This window comes from Procambarus clarkii, chromosome 54 (genome assembly GCF_040958095.1).
Source record: "Procambarus clarkii isolate CNS0578487 chromosome 54, FALCON_Pclarkii_2.0, whole genome shotgun sequence".
In the NCBI taxonomy this organism is placed as follows: Eukaryota; Metazoa; Arthropoda; class Malacostraca; order Decapoda; family Cambaridae; genus Procambarus; species Procambarus clarkii.
In genome coordinates this window covers 23,318,877-23,340,276 of record NC_091203.1, presented here as the reverse complement: position 1 = coordinate 23,340,276, position 21,400 = coordinate 23,318,877, and the positions used below count along the sequence as shown (strand labels likewise).

The 21,400-nt window shown below is 40.6% G+C and overlaps 1 protein-coding gene across 2 annotated transcripts in view; it reads right to left on the bottom strand.

Moving 5' to 3' along the window:
* Positions 1-7,259: 7,259 nt before the first annotated feature.
* The window catches only part of LOC123771262 (protein HID1), a 74,015-nt gene continuing 59,874 nt past the window's right edge, over positions 7,260-21,400 (bottom strand). For both annotated transcript variants that reach the window (XM_069305194.1, XM_045763723.2), the window contains exon 16: positions 7,260-21,151. In XM_069305194.1, the coding sequence (XP_069161295.1) occupies positions 21,088-21,151 (64 nt within the window). In that variant the 3' untranslated portion in view covers positions 7,260-21,087. The remainder of the gene's footprint in view (positions 21,152-21,400) is intronic.

Below are 21,400 nucleotides of genomic sequence, written 5' to 3'. Positions count from 1 at the left end.
TAAATATTAACATATTGGATATTATATTTAATAAATTCAGTGACATTATTAATAATTCAGTACAGTACAGTATTTGGAAAATTATTTTCAGGGAACATTGTCTTTACTGTACTAAGGCTGGCATTTCACTCTGTGAAGAGCCCATGGTCTGAACCACTAATCAGACATGAAGGTCTGGACTGAGCAAAAAGTTGTCCATTTCAAACACTTAACCTAGGTTGATGTTATCAATTAGCACATGCCATCTCGTACCTAATACTGTCGCCTCATTGTTCGGGGCTGGAGGAGCCACTGTTGTTTGCATTCAACATCAATGCTTCCTCGGTGCCATCCCACAAGTTGTCTCATACATTTTTCACATCCAGCTGGCTTATGCTGCTCCTGAGCCATCCTGGTATCTTGATCAGATTTTAGTCTTTCTCTCTTCACATGGGTTTAATATGTTAGTCTTTCTCCCTTCACATTGCCTTCAGGTAAATTTCCCTTTGGTTCCAGATGTCTTTCTCAAGGCTGTCTTCTTGTTGGCTCTTGCCTCCAGCTGTAGGGTTGGAGAGTTTCAGGCACATCTCTGGTGGCAGGGGGTTCTGTTCTGTTGGCCCTGGTGGGCAGTTTGTTCATTTGCAGCCTTCCCCTTTTCTGATGAAGAATGAGTTGGGTTGCTACTGGAGGACTTCTTTGGTGATTGATGCTTGGTTGGTTTGGCCAGGGGGTGCATCATTTGTTGTGTCCAGTGGCAGTTCTTTGCTGCTACCTGCAGGTCACTAGTTGTGCCTTGGTGGACGTGTTGTTAGTTGACCCGTTTCCTTGATTCCTTGTTCCAAGGTTCGCAGATCCCAAGTTGTCAGTAGTGTTATTAAGTCTAGCCAGCCTTTCTCTACCCTCAGGTCCATGACATTTGAAAATATGCAGCTTTGGCCATGGTTTTCTCCAACATGACCTGGCCTGATATTCAGGCTTCAGGGTTTTGGTGTTGTAACAGGGTATTTGGCAGTCGAGTATTTAATGTTCCCAGTCAGTCGTGTGTTGCTTTGGGCCATGTTCCTCAGCCTGGGTTCTTTTCTTCCTAGTGCCTGCCACTTCTCCTTCTACCTAGTAAGTCCCATTCTCATTCTCTGAGATTAGTTAGCTTCAGGGAGTCTTTGCATCTTGAGGTGATTTCGAGGCTTAGCGTCCCTGCACCCCAGTCCTCGACCAGGCCCCCTTTTTGTTACACACCCCCCAGGAAGCATCCCATAACAGCTGTCTAACTCCCAGGTACCTGTTTACTGCTAGGTGAACAGGAGTAGCAGGATGAAAGAAACTCTGCCCATTTGTTTCTGCCTACACTGGGGATCGAACCCGGAACCTCAGGACTACGAATCCGAAGCACTGTCCACTCAGCTGTCAGGCCCCTTGGGGGTTTTCCCCAGAAACCCAGCATTGAATGTAATGAAATACCTCACTAGCTCTCCACATGACAGTTGCTTAATTTAGAAACTGTACTTGTGGTTGATCTCGAACACATTTATGATGTGACAACTTATACTGAATTTTATAACTAGCTCCTCAAGATTGTAACTTGCTTAGCTAAATGAATTGTGGGGTTCAGTCCCATTATGTGCCTCTGTAACCCCTTCCACTGCTGCCCACAAGATGGGTATGGGGTGCATAATAAATGAACTAAACTCTGTTAGAGCCCTGGTGGCTCCCTAACTCCCAGATTCGTCAGCGAGTTGTTCATCAGCTCCAGGACTTAGTAGGGGAGTTGGGTGATGGCAGGGGCCAGGCCATCTGGTGATGGCAATCAGTACTAACGAGTTTAGAGGTTCTCCGAGTTAATCCCTCGTTCCCTGTTAATTGTTTGTAGAGTTTTTGTCAATTCCAAGGCTTTATTTTCTGTGATCCCTTCAGTTGTCTGTAAAGCTTTGCTGACTTTCTGGATGTTTTTGTGGTGGGGTGACAAATAGCCACTCACTTCCTGAACCTCTTTAAGAGGGCCTTGAGGTTATCTTGAGGTTATCTTGAGATGATTTCGGGGCTTTAGTGTCCCCGCGGCCCGGTCCTCGACCAGGCCTCCACCCCCAGGAAGCAGCCCGTGACAGCTGACTAACACCCAGGTACCTATTTACTGCTAGGTAACAGGGGCATTCAGGGTGAAAGAAACTTTGCCCATTTGTTTCTGCCTCGTGCGGGAATCGAACCCGCGCCACAGAAATACGAGTCCTGCGCGCTATCCACCAGGCTACGAGGCCCCTCTCTACGGGGCCGGGGACAGAATAAGGCTACGAGGCCTTATTCTGGCTGGTTCCCAGTAGATCAAATAAAACTTCCACAACTGATTTGGCCATTAGTGTGCTGGAATCTCAGCAAGATAGTGTCAGAGTCACCGGGGCTTCACCAGGAAGAGGTATTTTGTTACATTTAACACTTTTTCAATTTGTTGTGGTTGTGATTGAAAATGCTGTCAGTTGTCCATTCTTAATCTTTGTGTACGACAGCATCAATTTTCAGGTAAGTAATTACTCCAAGACTCTTGTATCAGGTTAAGGAAAACTGATGCATCAATGCAAGAGCTAGAGCATTTTTTTTCACGTAAGTTTTGACCAGAGTGGTCTTGGAAGTGAAACAGGTTATGTTACATGCAGATAAAGTGAATACATTGAGTCTGGAGGGAGTCAATCCTGCATTGCTGCCAGATGTATTAGTAATTATTGCCATGTGAGCTGGCTAGTTTTATGATAATATAATATGTAAGTTACTTAATAAACAGCCAGAAGGGTACATTATATGATGTAAAGAGTTGAGAGATTGGTGGTGGTCAAATGAGTCAGAGTAGATTGTTATGTATGATCATTTGGGCTACTCTGAGGCACCATGGGAACACGAATTCAATTAAGAACTGCACTGATTGAAGAGCAGTCACGATATGTTTACTCTTTAGAAATTGCCTCGGATAAGTCCTTATATATTCTTTTAAGTTTTGGCCACTGATCTACTTTAATAAATAACTATATTACCTATGTGCAACTCCAGGCATACTCCACATTAATATGTATAGTGGGAGTAAACATGGAGAGGATCTTTAATATACTGTGGGGGTGAGGGACATTTCCAACTGTACTTCCTTCAGAGGCTTTTGGGCCTGCCCGAGTATCTTGCTTGTGAGCTGATATCACTTTCCAAGGGGGTTACTGAGCATAAATGTAAATGTCAATAGGCAGTGCCAGGGGTTTTGTTATGGAAGAATGCATGCTGGGATTAATAAACTATAAGTATTAATGCTATTTACTGTACTGTATTCCTTACATCCAGTGTGGAGGTCATCTTGAGATGATTTCAGGGCTTAGCATCCCCGTGGCCCGGTCCTCGACCAGGCCTCCTTTTTGTTACACACGCCTTGGAAGCAGCCCGTAGCAGCTGTCTAACTCCCAGGTACCTATTTACTGCTAGGTAATAGGGGCATCAGGGTGAAAGAAACTCTGCCCATTTGTTTCTGCCTCTATGGGGAGGCAGAAACAGGAGGGGACAGTTATAACCTTAGCAAGTTAATTTATGGGATTACTTTCTCTAAGGGCTGGGCCTTGACCCACCACACCTGAAGAGCTTGCTGGATTGTAAGTTAGTTTAAGGCAGCCTTGGAGCACAATAGTATTAGGTTTACATTGAATATGCAACTTCAAGTATCACAATATCATGCCCCCAGGAGCCGGTCAGCTGAGCAGACAGCACACTGGACTTGTGATCCTGTGGTTCTGGGTTCGATCCCAGGCGCCGGCGAGAAACAATGGGCAGAGTTTCTTTCACCCTATGCCCCTGTTACCTAGTAGTAAAATAGGTACCTGGGTGTTAGTCAGCTGTCATGGGCTGCTTCCTGGGGGTGGAGGCCTGGTCAAGGACTGGGCCGCGGGACACTAAAGCCCCGAAATCATCTCAAGAAGACGAACAACCCCATAACAACAGACCACAACTTTTGTGTTTTCAGATTCAAGTTGGGTTATGGTTTATACAACACTACAGGGGGTCTCTGGCTGTGCCCAGATCTCTCCCACCATTACTCTCTCTTCCTCTCATCTCTTATTCAATCCCCTCTCTCTTCTCCTCCCATCTCATCCCCCATCCCTTCCCTCCCATCCACTCCACCTTATCCCTACCTTAATCAATCTTGTTTGCCACAACACATTACATCCTTTACAGAAAGGTATTCCCTCAATGTACTCATGATATATATCTAGGTATGTAATTTATATGAATTATCAAAACATGATCCAGCTAACAGTGACGTGTTTTATGCAACTGTTGCCCGAAACTGTGTTAGAGCATCTGCAAGACTGACACTTTAATCACAGAAATGATTTAATCATTCATTAAAGACTTACAACAATCATGTTCCTCGCTCATTAACAGTAATGTAACCAAATATTTATGCTACCTAGCAAACTTTAAAACCATTAGTGCAAAGTTTATGTAGACAGCAGCAGCAGTAGGCTCAGTTAAGAGTTCAAGCATTGCAACTCAATTCAGTACAGGGATATATACACCGAGAAGTGTACCCCATTTTACGACATACAGTACAGTACATACACAGAGTTTACTTTAGCTTTGGGCAATGTCTAGCATGAAAGCCTGCTTGCTAAACAAACACTTCCACCATTAATAACCTTTCATAAGTTGATAGATATTAAGCCCAACATCAAACTAAGTAAATACTGTATATTAATACTATATTTAAGAAAGTTTTGAAGTAAACTCTGGGAAGAATACTACCACAAGTTAATATGTACTGTATTTAGAATTCACATTCATTATCTCATTCTAATCTTCTCCGCTGATAGCTAAATTCCATGAATTCAATGTATATTCGGTGTCGTATCTAAGGAAGCAGCCTGTCAAACAGGATACATTTTTTCCATATTGTCTTATTCATAGTCGTATGAAGACTGTGTTCTGGCAAATATAAGAGATAAAAAGATGTTTACTAATGAAATGTCTCCTTTATAAATTAGTTTTATATATTAGAAAAATTAAAAAATGAGCACTAATAAATTGTTTAACATACACTTGAAACCAAATTTATCACTATAAGCACAACAGCAGTAGGACTTTTATATTAAATGGCATAGAAGTTATAGTATATTAAACAGTATATTAAAAAATTAGTACTTTTAAAATACATGTTCTATAAAATTCACAAATTTATAAAATCCTAGTTACATAAGATGAGGAAAATAAACATTTACACCTTCTTTTGATAATTACATCCTCATCTTAGTAACCTTACTTAAACTTGTCTTCAGCATGCCAATACTGAATAAGGAAGTTGCTGGCCTTAGCATGCCAATACCAAAGGGGTTAAAATCCTCGAGTCAATACTGAAGGTAAAAGTTGATAACCTTAGCAACCCAATTCTGAACGAATGAGTTAACTTTCTCAGCAAACCAATACTAAAGGATTAGCCTATTCCAAGAAGTAATACTCAAGTTAGGGGAGTTAACATCTTCAACAAGCCAATAATAAATTAATCAGTTGCCGAACACGTATATAGACTAAGTAAAGAACAATGTGGACACAGAGGCACAATCTATCATACCTCCCCAACTCCAAGAAGAAAAGATTTTCAATAAGACTGAAAGGGAACAAAAGCAGGTTCAGTTAATACTAAACCAAGTGAGGGACCAGTGGCAACTGGAAAAGGGACCCTTAAAAGCAACACAACCAGATGTAAATAGTACAGTAGCACAAAAAATACAGAAACTAACAGACCAGAAAATGTGACAGATAAATCAAGTTCCGACTACAGTACAGTATATTATTAATTTTAACAATATACTGTAGTAATGTTTCTTAGGGACACGAGACATGAATATGTACACTTTACGCTTGTATCGGAGTTCCCCTTACCCTAGGGTCGAACTACTGGCCCTCTGCAGGCTCCAACCCCACAACAGTTGTCTTACTCCCAGGTACAGAGCCTGTTTGTTGCTAGGGGGTGAAGGGGTACTACACAAGGTAAAGGGAATTTTTGTATATGTTTTGTGGATAAAGGGAAAGAGTTCGAATCCTCGTCACGGCCCTTGTGGATTTGTTCAAGGTAAAGGGCCTTTGTGGGTAATGAAGGAGATGGAGGGAAGGTGTGTGGGGGCAGGGAGGGAGGAGATGGAGGGAAGGTGTGTGTGGGGGCAGGGAGGGAGGAGATGGAGGGAAGGTGTGTGGGGGCAGGGAGGGAGGAGATGGGGGAAGGGCACAGAGCTCATGTTACAGGTCTGATTTCAATAGGATTCAAATTATTTGTCAACATGCCATCTTCAATATGACCTGGACAAAATAAGTGTATGGAACACCACTTGGCAAATGGAATTTAATGTGAATAAATGCCATGTTATGGAATGCAGAATAGGAGAAAATGGACCACACTCAACCTACAAATTGTGAAAAAGATTTTACAAATTCAGATAAAGAAAGAGGTCTAGGGGTGGTTTTAAAAAGAAAACTGTTGCCTGAGGACCACATAAAGAACATTGTGCAAGGAGCCTATGCTACACTTTCCATTTGCATAATTGCTTTTAAGTACATGGATAGTGAAATACAGTACTAAAGAAATTGTTCACAACCTTTGCGAGACCAAAGATGGAATATGGTGTCCATATCTGTATGGGCACCATATACCCGAAGAGACACGGAACCGAACCCGGGGAGGGGGTAGACACCAAATACAATTTGTACGCAGAGGGGAAGGGGGAAGAAAACCTCAATCCTTGTAACAGTAAGCCCCATTCAGAGGGTAGAAAAACCCAGGCTGGGTTTTTCCATACCATATGTTTCCATATACCATTCCATACCAAAACATACCATGTGTTTTGAAAAAACACATGGTGTGTTTTTCACCATGTGTATGTTGATGTAACATTGTGTGAAACACGTAATAGTCCATTATTGGAGCAAAGACAACACCGTTTCAACACCACTGTTCGGGAAATACATGTCTCAAGACCGATTTTGATACACCTACAGTGTCTTCATTTTGCAAATAATGCAGATGAGAAACAGGATGATAGGCTTTTAATAAAATACGGTACAGGTACTTTCAAAGCGTTATATGACAAAGAGTACTGGGAAGACGGGACACCATGAGCGTAGCTCTCATCCTGTAACTACACTTAGGTAATTACAGTACACAAAAGCTGTCTGTCCCCGATAAAACAAATTTAATTTTGGTATACACAAAGGGAATATAAAAGACAAAAGACCAATATAAAATCATCTCTAAAGAATGTAAAAAAAACTTTAATATATATATAATTTATTTAAACTTTAGTAGGAGCATATAGTTTACTGTAGACATAATGACCATTACTGAGGGCACATTGTTGATAAGGTTACAGTATATGCCAGTAACACCAATAATACTGCTCTTCAAAGAAACTTAACCTTTCTACAAATAATATGAAGGCATCAGATTGCTAACACATCAACCCTTGCAGCTATCTTTTCACATTTCAGTTGTGTTCATTTGACAGTATGAATCAGGATAAAATAGTGAGAAGCTCAATTTAAATACATGTACATTGCAGTATATAATAAAGCACCTCAGCATTCAATATGTTATGGAAGAAACATGAGGGCAAGCTTCTTGACTTCTATGGTAAACTACATGAAAGAATGTTTACAACACGTCTGAGGTATAATTTCATTACCCATTGATTATCAAGACATGGGTCAGCTCCTTTGGCTATATAAACAATTGCATTCAATTAGTTACGGAAGAAACATGAGGGCAAGCTTCTTGACTTCTATGGTAAACTACATGAAAGAATGTTTACAACACGTCTGAGGTATAATTTCATTACCCATTGATTATCAAGACATGGGTCAGCTCTTTTGGCTATATAAACAATTGCATTCAATTAGTTACGGAAGAAACATGAGGGCAAGCTTCTTGACTTCTATGGTAAACTACATGAAAGAATGTTTACAACACGTCTGAGGTATAATTTCATTACCCATTGATTATCAAGACATGGGTCAGCTCTTTTGGCTATATAAACAATTGTAGAGAGACAATAACAGGTATACCCTTCCTTCAGAGTGCTAATCACACACCTAGAAATTTGTATGTACATACAGTACAATGCTTCTGCAAAATATAGCCATTCTGCTTGCAAATAAGCAACTTGCAATATGCTAGCAATAATTATATATTGTATTTGTCTTTCTTTGCCTACATAAAATAGTAAATTGTCCTTACTCTTGATGAACCTCTATGTATATGTTATGGATACCTTCGTACAAATTGAGTTGCTTTATAATACTGTACTCCTTCTCAGGTTAATGAACATCATCATTAAGTTAGGTGGGATAGGGTAGTCATACACTTATGGTCAAGCAAAAGTGTTCCAATTACAAGCTTGGTAACTCCTGACAATGAGCTGTAAACTAAGTCAAATATGGCATATGACAGCTTATGAAAACTAATGCATTAAAACCATTTGGTTCACAGACTACTGTCTTGCTCTGGTCAGCTTAACTCCTTATGAACAGGGATAGCTTGCTCTGCTTGCACAGAGAACTATACCTCTGAACGTAAACTTTTACAAAAGTGGAGGTTCACGGGGATATTCATGTGCTAACATGCTGCTACTATACATGCCTAATGAAACCATCAATACAACCTATTGCAAGATGGACAAACATAAATATGAGAAGGTTATATATGAAGAAATGGATAAGAGGAGGAGGATGAGGAGCAGTGACCAAAATCAATAAAACAAAATCCAGCACTTAATTTTTGTCACACTTCCATTTCATAAAATTATTTATGTAAATACATAAACTGTACCACATTAATAATAACAATAATAATTGTATTAAATTTATACAGTTAACAAAATTTAATTTAGTCAGCCATCTGCCTATAATGGTATTTTGTATAGGGCTACTGTACATGACTTGTGTGTTCCTGCAATCTGTTTCAAGTAACTTACACCAGTATAGGCTATCTACTAATAAGGAAATATTATTTTAGAAGTTATCGGACTTAGATATTATAGTTAACAAAATATAACCAATACATTTCATATAACAAAAACAAGTGGTTGATACAAAGTGAACAATGATAATGTCTAGATATACACTCCTAAACTGGGTACTCTTGGTCATGTGCAATATAGAATTTATATATTTTAAATAAGATGTACAAATCCATAGTATCTAATAATATTAATTAGTATCAGCACTGAGGAACTACAATTTTGTTAGTTCTGATGCTTTTTCCACATTATTTTCTAAGTGATCCAAGTTTCTCAAAGACAGCAGTCCCCATGGCGCAGTGGTAACACACTCACTCCCATACTTTCTTCCCAGCACATTATATGACAAAGAGTGCTGGGAAGACGGGACACCACGAGCGTAGCTCTCATCCTGTAACTACACTTAGGTAATTACTTTGCGAGCGATTTGACCTCGCTTTGTATCCTGGCCGGGAAGGCTTGACTAGGCACTAATCCTTAACTGTATGTCTAATCACCCAGCAGTGATTGGGTACCTGGTTGTTAAACGATTGACAGGTCGTTTTCTGGGGAAATGTAGTGGCTAAGGTTTACCATGAGCTATGGGAAGAGAAAGCTCTTGGCCTACTAATGGGAGTCAGTAGTTGTCTATTCTTGTATAAAAAAAAAAAAAAAATACTGGGCTACATAAATTGTCACCAGTGATTTGTTTCTCTTGACTAATGGTGATACTTGATCTCATAAACACACAACTACTGCACCCTTCCACTCTTCAGTGGAAGCCTTAGAAGTCCTCGAGGGTGCAGTAAGTACCCCAGGTTGCAATTCTTTTGACCATGTCGTGGCATAGGCGACTTGAGCGTGCATCTGGGGAACACCCGGTGCATAGGTTCGAACCTTCATCACGGCTCTGTGCATTTTCTCATTGATATAACTCGATAATGTGATTTCTCTGTATAGTGTAATACAAAATATTTAAGCAACTTTCTGGTATATATATATATAAATACATGTGATGTTAATGGGAGTCTACTAATGTGTACATATAAAAAATATTATAGTTATCATTATAAAACCTTTCATTACGTGTAATGTTATCACCTACCGCTGCCTCATGTAGCCAACAAACACTGACAAACATCACGCTACACGTCCCACTAAGGAATCGTCAGGCAGGCAGCATCTCAAGGACGTCCTCTATTTGTTCCCTGATCAATTTTCTTTTCTCAGATATAACAAATAAAAGTTTCTTAAAATGTTTAGATTTTTGCAAATGATCTTCTGCAAGCATGTAAAACTGCAATGATTTCTTTGTTATGAATCATGCAATAATTTCACTAATTAATAGTAATTCAAAAAAGTATAATACTTCAATTATTTTGCTATCTAGTCATGTCATGACAGTCTCCGTGGTGTAGTGGTAAGACACTCGCCTGGCGTTCCGCAAGCGCTTTGTCATGGGTTCGTATCCTGGCCGGGGAAGATTTATTGAGCACAAATCCTTAATTGTAGCCTCTGTTTAACTCAACAGTAAAATGTGTACTTGGTTGTAACAACGATTCTTCGCGGCGGGGATCGTATTCCAGGGACCTGCCCGAAACGCTACGCGTACTAGTGGCTCTACAAGAATGTAACAACTCTTGTATATATCTCAAAAAAAAAAGTAATAATTACTAATAGTGTAAATATAGTACAATACACAATAATTTAGCATGTAAACGAGTACCAAATGGTAACCTCAATGAAATAGTAAGCTCACCATTATTGTTCTCTCTTAATTACTTTCATAGGTAATGCACCCTACTGGGATAAATTGGGTTAATATAGGCTATGTTAGGTTGAATAGGTTTAGCCATTTTTATTTATAGTAGTGAAGAGAATCTGATAGATGGCAGCGCTACAAGAAACATCACTTTTGTAATGTATGCACTGTATATTTTTTTTGTTCCACATTTAGTGTATTCTCAAGCCAACTGTACAGGTTACATTATATTAAGCTAAAATGATATATTTTCTATTGAAAACTGCACAATATTCATTTGGCTTGTTGAGCATTCAACCAACACACTGGTCAGTCTAGGAAATACCAATACAGATGTAAGCTTATGGGTTTCCATTGTTGGGAACAGCAAACTTGTTAGGCTTATCTAAGTCCTCCTCGGTCAGCAGCTGACCTTGCCTAGGATGTAACCTACCATGAACAAATCCACAAGGGCCGTGACGAGGATTTGAACCTACGTCCGAGATCATCCCAGACGTAGGTTCGAATCCTCGTCACGGCCCTTGCGGATTTGTTCATTGATGCATCACGCTATTGTAATTTGTGTGTGTAACCTACCATATTTACTGCTAGGTGACAAGAGGCATCAGGTAAAAGGAAACATGCTCAGACATATTCTATGAATGCTTCAATTACCTACCCACATTGCCTATGAGACAACAGTATGTTTAGGAAATTTAATGCATGCATTTATATTATCCATTTCTAATGTTCTGTCACCAAACTGCTCAAGTATTCAGCAATGTGTTGTATTCTGTACCACATTAAATAACAATCACTAATATTTAATTATTGTTCTGTATGTTGCTCCAAGTTTAAGTAAAATTGTCACAAATAATATTTCCTCACAGACTTCAAAACCCAAGATCTTATAATTATAACAAACAAGTCAATGTACAGTAATATATAACTGAAGAACAAATGTCATAATAGAATGTCACAATAGGGGAATAAATATGCTTAAGAACTTGCCCAAAATGCTATGCATGCTAGTGGCCGTACAGGAATGTAACAACTCTTGTATATATACTGTATAAATAAAATAAATAAATAAAATAAAATACAAATGAAAAGATTGTAAAACAGACCAGCTTATCTGAGATGCATAATGAGTGATGACACAATATGTTAATGCTGAAGCTTCAAAGCACTTTGGGATCCCTAAAATCTTCAGAACAAAATGTTGCCTTTGTTTCTGTATGGCTCTTGTTCAGTTAAAAATACAACTATACTATTATAGTATGGTTTGAGTGGCTAGCAGGCAGGACATAGAGCTAGAGCTTGCTACCCCATAGTCACTGACAGGGCAGCACCATATATTACTGGCAAACATTACCATACAGCTGCTATATGGGATGGTTTCTCAACACCACCACATAATAAAAATACACATGTTTATTCACACCAAGCACCAATAAGATTGTTTACCAATTTATAAATACCCTGTATATTTTCTTTTTTAATAAAAATCACTGTGAAATTAGTCAATTGTGGTATAAGGCTGGACAGTTGATTTTGGAAAATTACTGAAATGGAGATGGAATGTTAACTGAATGGGATTACCTGAAGAATCTCTTCCTCCCCCTCTCCCCTCTTCAAAAATGTTTGTCTATCCTTGCTTATTAAAGCTAAAGGTTAGGTGAATATTCTGGTGGGGAGGGGGGGGGTGAAGAGGGAATGAATTTTAAGACGATCCATGGAATGTTAACATAATAGTGTACAAAGTCACTGGTAAGTTACATATTCACATTTCCCATTTTAAGTCCCTTCACTCGTGCAAACGAAAAAAAAATGACCGACAGACACCAGGGAGTCGAGGAAGGTGTCACACCGGTCTCTTTAATGATTCCGAGGCAAAAGCCAGGATCAGGCGCTCGAGCCACACAAAGAAAAAACACGAGACTACCGTTACCTTGAGGTTACCTTGAGGTGTTTTCGGGGCTTAGCGTCCCCGCGGCTCGGTCGTCGACCAGGCCTCCTCGCTGCTGGACTGGTCAACCAGGCTGTTGGACGTGGCTGCTCGCAGCCTGATGTATGAATCACAGCCTGGTTGATCAAGGTTAGTTGACCTAGTTGACCTGGTTGACCATACAAGTATTTTTCACACAAGTATTGCTTCACCCTATGCTATGTTCAATACACTTTTGACCAAGCTTTACTGGACCATCACTATTGGTAAAATAATGATACTGTACTGCTAACTATGTGATTGAGTGGATTAAATACATCAAGCTTCTAAATGTTGTCAGCCATTAAGCACAAACCAAACCAAATTAGTTTTCCAAAACAGATAATTTAAAGCATTGTACAATTTGCATAAACTTTAAATAAGAGGCCTAATTTCAGGGGGTTAATATCAAAATGTAATTATTAACTAGTTTTAACAGTCAGTATTGTATTTAGAGCATTTCATCCTATTTCCTGACAGATACGCCAAGAGTGGCATTTTGACATAATAAATCTTACCGATGTTTATATTATGAGCTCTGCTTTCCATTTACACAGACTGTATGATTGAACCACCGAGCTTCGTCCAATGTCGTGAAGCAAAGCCTCGTGACTTTCATTCCTAATTAAAATCTACTTGCTAAAAATAACTATATGGTCAGAGAAATCATATACAGAATATTTTTCTTAGGAATAACTGAAAGACTAGAGAAGGCTCGCTGTGAAGGCAATACAATAGCCAGAGAGAGACTAGGCACCAAACAAGGGTGATACAAAATGTATTTTGCAATATAAATAGATAAATCTGTTGTATAATAAATTATTAGGTCACTGGTGTTGCAGTCTGAACCTCAGGACTCACCGAGTGGCTTCTAATACATATACAGTATACACCTGCACAATGACATCACAAAAACGTGACGTATCTATAAGAAAAATATTGAGGATCTCCGCTGGAATTGAACACACATTCCTGGACTTACCAAGCACACGCATTACTGACTAGTGTATAGTGCTTGAGGGGTCCCAGCATGTGGGTTCCCTCTCATAGTATGGTTACAGTATTACTCACATATACATTTACTAGGGTAAGTAATAAAAAAAATGTCACATTGAAGACCACGAAGCTCAATAAGTACAAAGATGGAATGTTTCTTGTTCAACGTTCACAAATAAGTCGACTTGCCATGTCCATCATAATTGGTGTTCATCATGACTGGCACTGCTGCAACTTCAAATAACTGGAATGAGCACATGCAGTACAGTACTGTATTTTTTTCTTCTATATCACTCCTTGAGCCATAGCAGTGACGGAACATTGTAGAAGTAATACAAACACAAACCTGTTATGCACCTTTTCTACACTCAAGCACCAAATAGTCCAAAGTGAAGAATAGTGTGTCTCAACCAAGGTGCCCAAAAACTTTACTAAAATATTCGGTATATATGAAATTAAATTATTTAATTAAATATTATTCCTACTGTTACAACTGCTCACGAGAATATGGAGACATGAATGAGGATTAATAAGAACACAAGAGGATTTGGAAATCACTCAATTGCAATGACAATTCATCACAGAATCCCAGAGTCTGAGATCTTAGCATGGATGTAAGTATCAAAAGAAGGCACAAAGCCTGGAAGACTATTTAAACATGGAATACAAGGTGGTAAAAAACAAAGGAATAAGAAAGCAAACATTTTCTAAATACCTCATTCTTATAACTCGTCAAAATTTAATAGAAGCCGTAAAGAAACAAAATTTCACATCAAACTAACATTTATATTTCACAATGCTGGAATGTTTCATCACACTGAATACATTTAATTTACTCAAGATAACTCAAGATAACTAACATTTAACAATGTCATCAAGGGAGGATCATCCACTGTTCACTCGGAAGCTTCACTTGGGAAGGGTCATAAGACAGTTCTGCATTTCACTAGGCAGTGAGCATGAACAGTGGTATGAACCCCACCAAAGGGGGGTTCAATACCACTGTTCACTAAACAACTTCACTATAATGGGTTTGTACCAATGTTCACTAGGCATCCAAGATGTTCACTATGACCTTCCAAGGGAAGGTCATAGTGCTGCCTAGTTAACAATGGTACAAACCCACCATTGTGATGCTACCTAGTGAACAGTGGTATGACCCTCCCAAAGTGATATCTCCTCCAAGACTACAAATACCATGAATGGTTCCACAACAACCAAAAGATTAGGCCCATGTAAATACAAGAAGCACCAACCGAGGAAAAGCAACGACCCCACCACACCAAAGAAAAATCCCAGGCTCAGTTTCAGTAGGAACCAAGTGGGCAAAATGAGAATGATTTTTCAATCAGGACAAAATGACTCCTTGCAATGAGAACTTCCAAGAAGACTGAAGACTAAGATACCAAAAGACGTGTTATAGACACCAAATGAAGCCACGAAGTGAGAAATAAGAAAGAGCCCTTTGATATAGGCAATGCACCACTGGAGCACAGGACAAGTGTAGACAGAGAGCTAAGACTCCTGAAAAGAGGGACACAGAAATACCAAACAGGGATTGAAGCATGCCACAATGCTGGACACAAGAGCATACCACGGAACAGGAGTGGCAGATTAAGTGCCTGCCCACTCCAGACAAACAAGGCATGAGCAGCAGGATCCAGGGCCCATTAACAACCGAAACTCCAAAGTCGCGGCAGAACAATAATGGTGAACCCCGAATCTTCAGAAAGCAGCCAACCAAAGAAACACAACAAAAACCAGCAATCAGACCAGTCCCAGTGGGCACATGAAGCAAGCCAAGGGTAAAATGACCAAAAATTGCTCAATACAATAAAGACCCCACGAGAGCAAGCATGAGGAGGAGGGAAGCAAAATCAGTACAAACATTAAAAAAACTGACAAGGAGACCAAAGAACACAACAGAACCATTGGTTAGCAAGTACAGCTGGCAAATTGGAGGTCAAAAGTGCCTGCCAGTGGAAGACAAAGACAGATGCAAGAGCCGATATTCTCAAATAAACAGCAAGAAAGACAAGAAAATGAACAGGGTGCCAAACTAAGCCCAAAGGGGTAGAGAACTAAAGTGGCAGGGGGCAAGACTGTTTCCGTGCTGCAATTACATCCCGAACTTTGGAAGGAGTGGGACCAACCAACCGGCCAGTTTCCTGGCTCTATAACCGAGTCAAAATGCTTGAAACCCAAAGAGGAAAGGTGGGACAAAGCACCCGCTGAATCCAACACCTCTTACACTGAAGCACAGATCCAGATAGGAGCAAATCCCTCAAGGTAAAGGAAGGTTAAAGCAGGTGCCAAGGCATCACCTAGGAGACACTCCAAAATAAATATCTACCATAGAAGAGAGGACAAAACCACCATAACTTACTCTTAACAATAACAGGAAAAGGTAAACTTTTAGGTAAACTTTAGGTTTGGAATGCACCAATCCCAGCAATAAGATCTATGGGCACAGAAACCAGTTCTCCGGATCCAGGACCTCGGCCTTGAGTCGAACAAAACCTGTCCAGAACCTCAGACGTAAGAGGACTGGCAGCCAAAAACATGAGCATAATGGTAAAGCGTAAAGCGCATAACGAGTTAAGAGATGAAATGGTTTATGAACATTGGGATAGCACTCTTTGGCCTGAGTGTAGAAAAAGGTGCACACAATATATATAAATAAATTATAATTTGCCCAAAAGAGTCACCAGCTTTCCCTTCATGCATTAATGTAAATTTTATACAGAAATAAGTACTGGGCACACTCACTTGCAAGTTAGCCCTGCAAAAGTCACAAATCAATAATTTAGAACCTACCTATATATTATAGTACAGAATGTGCAAAAAACTAGCGATGTAATGTAACGTCAATTTCTTGGTGAGCCCCGGTGGTTCCCTGAAGCTACTGTATCTGATACAGTGCCAGACTACAAGGTGCCGTTTGTTGTTGTTCTTATTGGCCTACCAGGGGCCATGAGCTAGAACCTGGCCCCCTCAGGGAGGTGCAGGGAGTAGTGGCGCTTATTCACATTTGTGAATTTATTCACATCTGTCACCACCAAGGGAAGGTACCCAGAGTCAGCACAACAAAACAGACCACTTCTTGGTTAGAAACAAGACCACAGCCACAAAACAGCCAAAAGAACTCCCCAGCAATGTAAACAAAAGATTGAAAATTCATGAAACTAGCATGAGTTAGTTCACCCCACCTTCCCACTCCCCCAAGTTTGTCGGGGAGAGGGGAAGCAGACTGGGTCAGCTGGCTGGTTCACCAGCAGTTTTTATAATGATGGAAACCAACCCTACATCCTGGGGAAGGGAGGATGTCAGGGAACCACCAGGGCTCACCCAGAAATTGGCATTTCATTTCATTCAGCAATGGTTTTCTGGGAAGCTCCTTGTGGCTCCCAGAAACTATCTACGCACTGAGAAGGAATAAAACAGACTTACCAGCGAGGAGGAAGCACTGCAAGTATCAAAGCGAAGAAGAGACAACTGGTTGCAACACATGATCAAAGTCACACGAGGCCGCTTAGGACCGGCAATTTTCACAAGATACCTGGCTACCAAAACCCTTTTAGACTGCCAAAACCCCCAGTGCCTGGACATCAGTCCAAAACATAACAGCAAAGACAGCCAAGAGAGCGACATATGTATGTACATCATGGGCATGAGGGTAGACCGAAGGTGGCTAGATTTGATGACACTGCGGACAACTTGAGAAATATCAGCCCTGGAACAGGGAACAAGGAAAACTCCCACTAGGAGTCTACTGAAGCAGAACCAGTGGAACTAAGGTAGCAGTGCAGAGCTGCCACCAGACACAGCACATCATGCAACCCAGGCCGAATCAACTATGCATCCACAACCAAAGGGCCCCCTGCAGAACCTAACTGACTCATTCTTCACCAGAAAAGGAGTTGGCTGCAGATGAACAGAGCGCCCACCTGGGCCAACAGAGCAAAAGCCCCAGCGTCAAAGAAGAGCATGAAGTTCACCTACCCGATAACTGGAAGCTAGAGAAAGCAAAAACAATGCTTTCTGAAAACAATCTTGGACTGAAGGAGACACTAAAATGAGTGGACGAAAAAAAGAAAGACCCCAGTCCAAGGACCACACAGGCTCAGGCGGCAGATGAGCAGGCCAGAGGTGAAACAATATGAGAAAGCATGCGAAACAGGGCCGAGGTATTATCGACCCCGAACGCAAGCTGTAGCGGCTCTGCCAACACTGCACAATACAAGACGACAGTATTTGGCACAAGACACTGATCAAGAAAATGCAAAGAGAGGACAGAACGACCTGCTCTGACACCAAAGAGCACCACTGAGGTGGAGATAATATGCATGAGCCAGAACTAAGAAAGTACACATCAGAATGAGAACTGGTGGTGGAGCAGCTGGCTGACTGCTGACCCAGTCTGTCTCCCCAAAATGACGGGGAAAAGTGAAGGGCAAACTAGCTAGCACTAGTTTCACAAATTTTCCATAGTTTGTTTACATTGTTAGGGGGGAAAGTTCTTTTGGCAGTTTTGAGGCTATGGTCTTGTTTCTATTAAAGCCGTGGTATGTTTTGTTGCACTGATTTTCCGAGTGCCTTTCCTTGGTAGTGGCAGAGATGAATAGATTCACAATTTTTTTTCATAAGTGCCACTGCTCCCTGCGCCTCTCATAGGGAAAGGTCATGTTCTGGCTCGTGGTCCCAGTAAGCCAATAAGAATTTTGTGATTCATGGCACCTTGTAGTCTGGCAGTATATCAGATATAGTACTGTAGCTTCAAAGAATCACAAGGGGGCTTCCCCAGAAAAGTATTATGCTTTACTTCCCCAATAAAGTATTATATTATGTTAGTATTTTGCTCTCTGAACAACTTGTATAGCATGTTGATCAGTGACAAAGGTTGGTTATGTCTGTGTACGATTGTTGTCATTCTGTATTCTTTCTGCTTGTGTGGGTCATCTTTCTCTGCCTGCAGGTCATGTCTCTTTGCCTATGGATCATGTCTCTCTGCCTACAGGTCATGTCTCTCTGCCTACAGGTCATATCTCTTTGCTTGCAGGTCATGTGTCTCTCTGCATGTGGGTCACCTCTCTCTGCCTGAAGGGTCACCTCTCTCTGCCTGAAGGCTCACCTCTCTCTGCCTGAAGGCTCACCTCTCTCTGCCTGAAGGCTCACCTCTCTCTGCCTGAAGGATCACCTCTCTCTCTGCCTGAAGGCTCACCTCTCTCTGCCTGAAGGCTCACCTCTCTCTGCCTGAAGGGTCACCTCTCTCTGCCTGAAGGCTCACCTCTCTCTGCCTGAAGGGTCACCTCTCTCTGCCTGAAGGCTCACCTCTCTCTGCCTGAAGGGTCACCTCTCTCTGCCTAAGGCTCACCTCTCTCTGCCTGAAGGCTCACCTCTCTCTGCCTGAAGGCTCACCTCTCTCTGCCTGAAGGCTCACCTCTCTCTGCCTGAAGGCTCACCTCTCTCTGCCTGAAGGCTCACCTCTCTCTGCCTGAAGGCTCACCTCTCTCTGCCTACCTGTTGTCACTTTCTACCTGCATTGGCTGCCCGCCAGCACTGAGTACCAGCCTGTGCATGTCATCTACAGGTCTGCTTTGTAATTAACATACAAAAACTTGTGAGAAATAACTATAGCTTGATAGTTAATTTTAATTCTTATATATCAGATGTATATAGAGTTAGCACAGAGAAATTACCAGTAGAGACTATGGCATTGTGATATCTACTCATGTGTATCTTGGGCAGCTCTTGGCATGTCAGCTGCAGATGAAATACGTACTGCACAATAAAGCAGATTAAGCAATATTGGGTCCAACCAGTAACTGGATGGGTGAGTGTGTACAAAGAGCTTTGCTTATGGACTAGGAGACTGCAACAAGCCATGAACTCCCTGCCCTCAACAGACCACATTGCATCATTCCTTCAATATGTTTACATTAATGTACAGCCATACATTCTACTTACTAATTAGGGGAAGGAAATATCCATTTGTATATGCAATGGGGGGGGGGAAGGGGGGAGGGAATTATCAGGGGAAAGCGCCAAACCATTACAGCTATATAGCACTGGGAAGGGATCAGGATAAGGATTTGGGATGGGACGGGAGGAAAGGAATGGTGCCCAACCACTTGGATGGTCGGGGATTGAACGCCGACCTGCATGAAGCGAGACCGTCGCTCTACCTTCTAACCCAAGTGGCTGGGTAAGGGGGGGGGGGGGGAAGGGGGGAAGAAATGTATTTATCATCTGCTGTCATAAGAAAACTATGTCTTTAAAGAACGAAAAACTAGACATTTCACATAAAAATACCAACAACAACTCTCACCCAGATGTTAAGCCTCCCCTTTACGGAATCTGTAACTCCTCAAACGTTTCAGGCTAATGGGTAACTGAGGGGACTACTGTATAGGGAAAGATAATCCTATACAATATGTGTATGTTAAAAATTTGTACAGATAATAATTCCTATCGTGTGTGTCTCATGAGACAAAGCAAGGACTGCAGCTCCTACTTCACTTATGAACACACCAAATCCTCAACCTGACTGCTAGCTCCTTCCTCCCTAACTCATCATATATTTACAGTCATACCATATACCCATCACACAAAACAACTGCTATATGTATACCTAAAGCTACCCTATATCAGTATCACTCTTGATAAATACAATTTAGCATATAAACAAAATATTTGTCAGAAATGTTTGGGCAAGTTATAATTATGGTTTATCTATAATTAGTTATAGAATATTCATAATGTTATTATTCAATAACAGACTATAGAATAATTTTAGCATTATTTTAATAGATTATACAAAAATCTGTTATAATTCTTGAAATGTTAGCATTTTTCCTCTTAGTTTGACACTTGGCTGTGGCACTTTGCTACAAGACCATTTATAAAAATTGTACTTAATGGGGTGAACAAAGTTGATATCCAATAAAACATTCATTAGAAAAACCAAATCTAACATAATCATATCTAAAATGAAGCAAAAATGTTACAAATATAATTATAACCCTTTCATTGCTATAAGGCTAATCCCAATACCAGCCAACGTGAAAATACGTGAAATGTTCCTATTTTAGTATTTCACAGTGCACCGCCTGAAAACCAAATGTCAAATGAGAATTTTCCCAAATGAGGTAGTACACTCAGCCTCATTAATAATAAGCATTCTGATTTGCATATGCATGATAAAGCAAGAGAGGTAAAAAAAAAAAAAGGCACACCATACTATAATTTGCAAATAAGGTAAAAAATATCTTCATAAAATATGTAAAAATATTGACTAAATTCATAATTTGTTCTCATGCATGAGATTCTAAATTGGAATTGTAGCCCTCTGCAACTCCTCACTTGGCTGACTGCACACACTTTTATACTCGCTGGATTTCAAACAACTTGACATCTGTATCGTACCAGATTGGAGGATCGACATTTCTGAAAAAAGAGGGAAATGTTTTCTGAAGTACAGTACAGTATTTATACATTTCTGAAGTATTTAAGAAAAGTGTCGAATGTAATGAAATGCTATTTTCTGGGCGAGACCCAGAGGCTCTCCGGAGCTATATCAGGCTAATGTGTGTATATATTAGACCGTGGCAACAGTCAATCGATGGAATTCTAGCCTACTGAGGACCATCAACATCATGAGCCAGAACCTAGCCCCCCCCTCAGAGAGGTACGAGG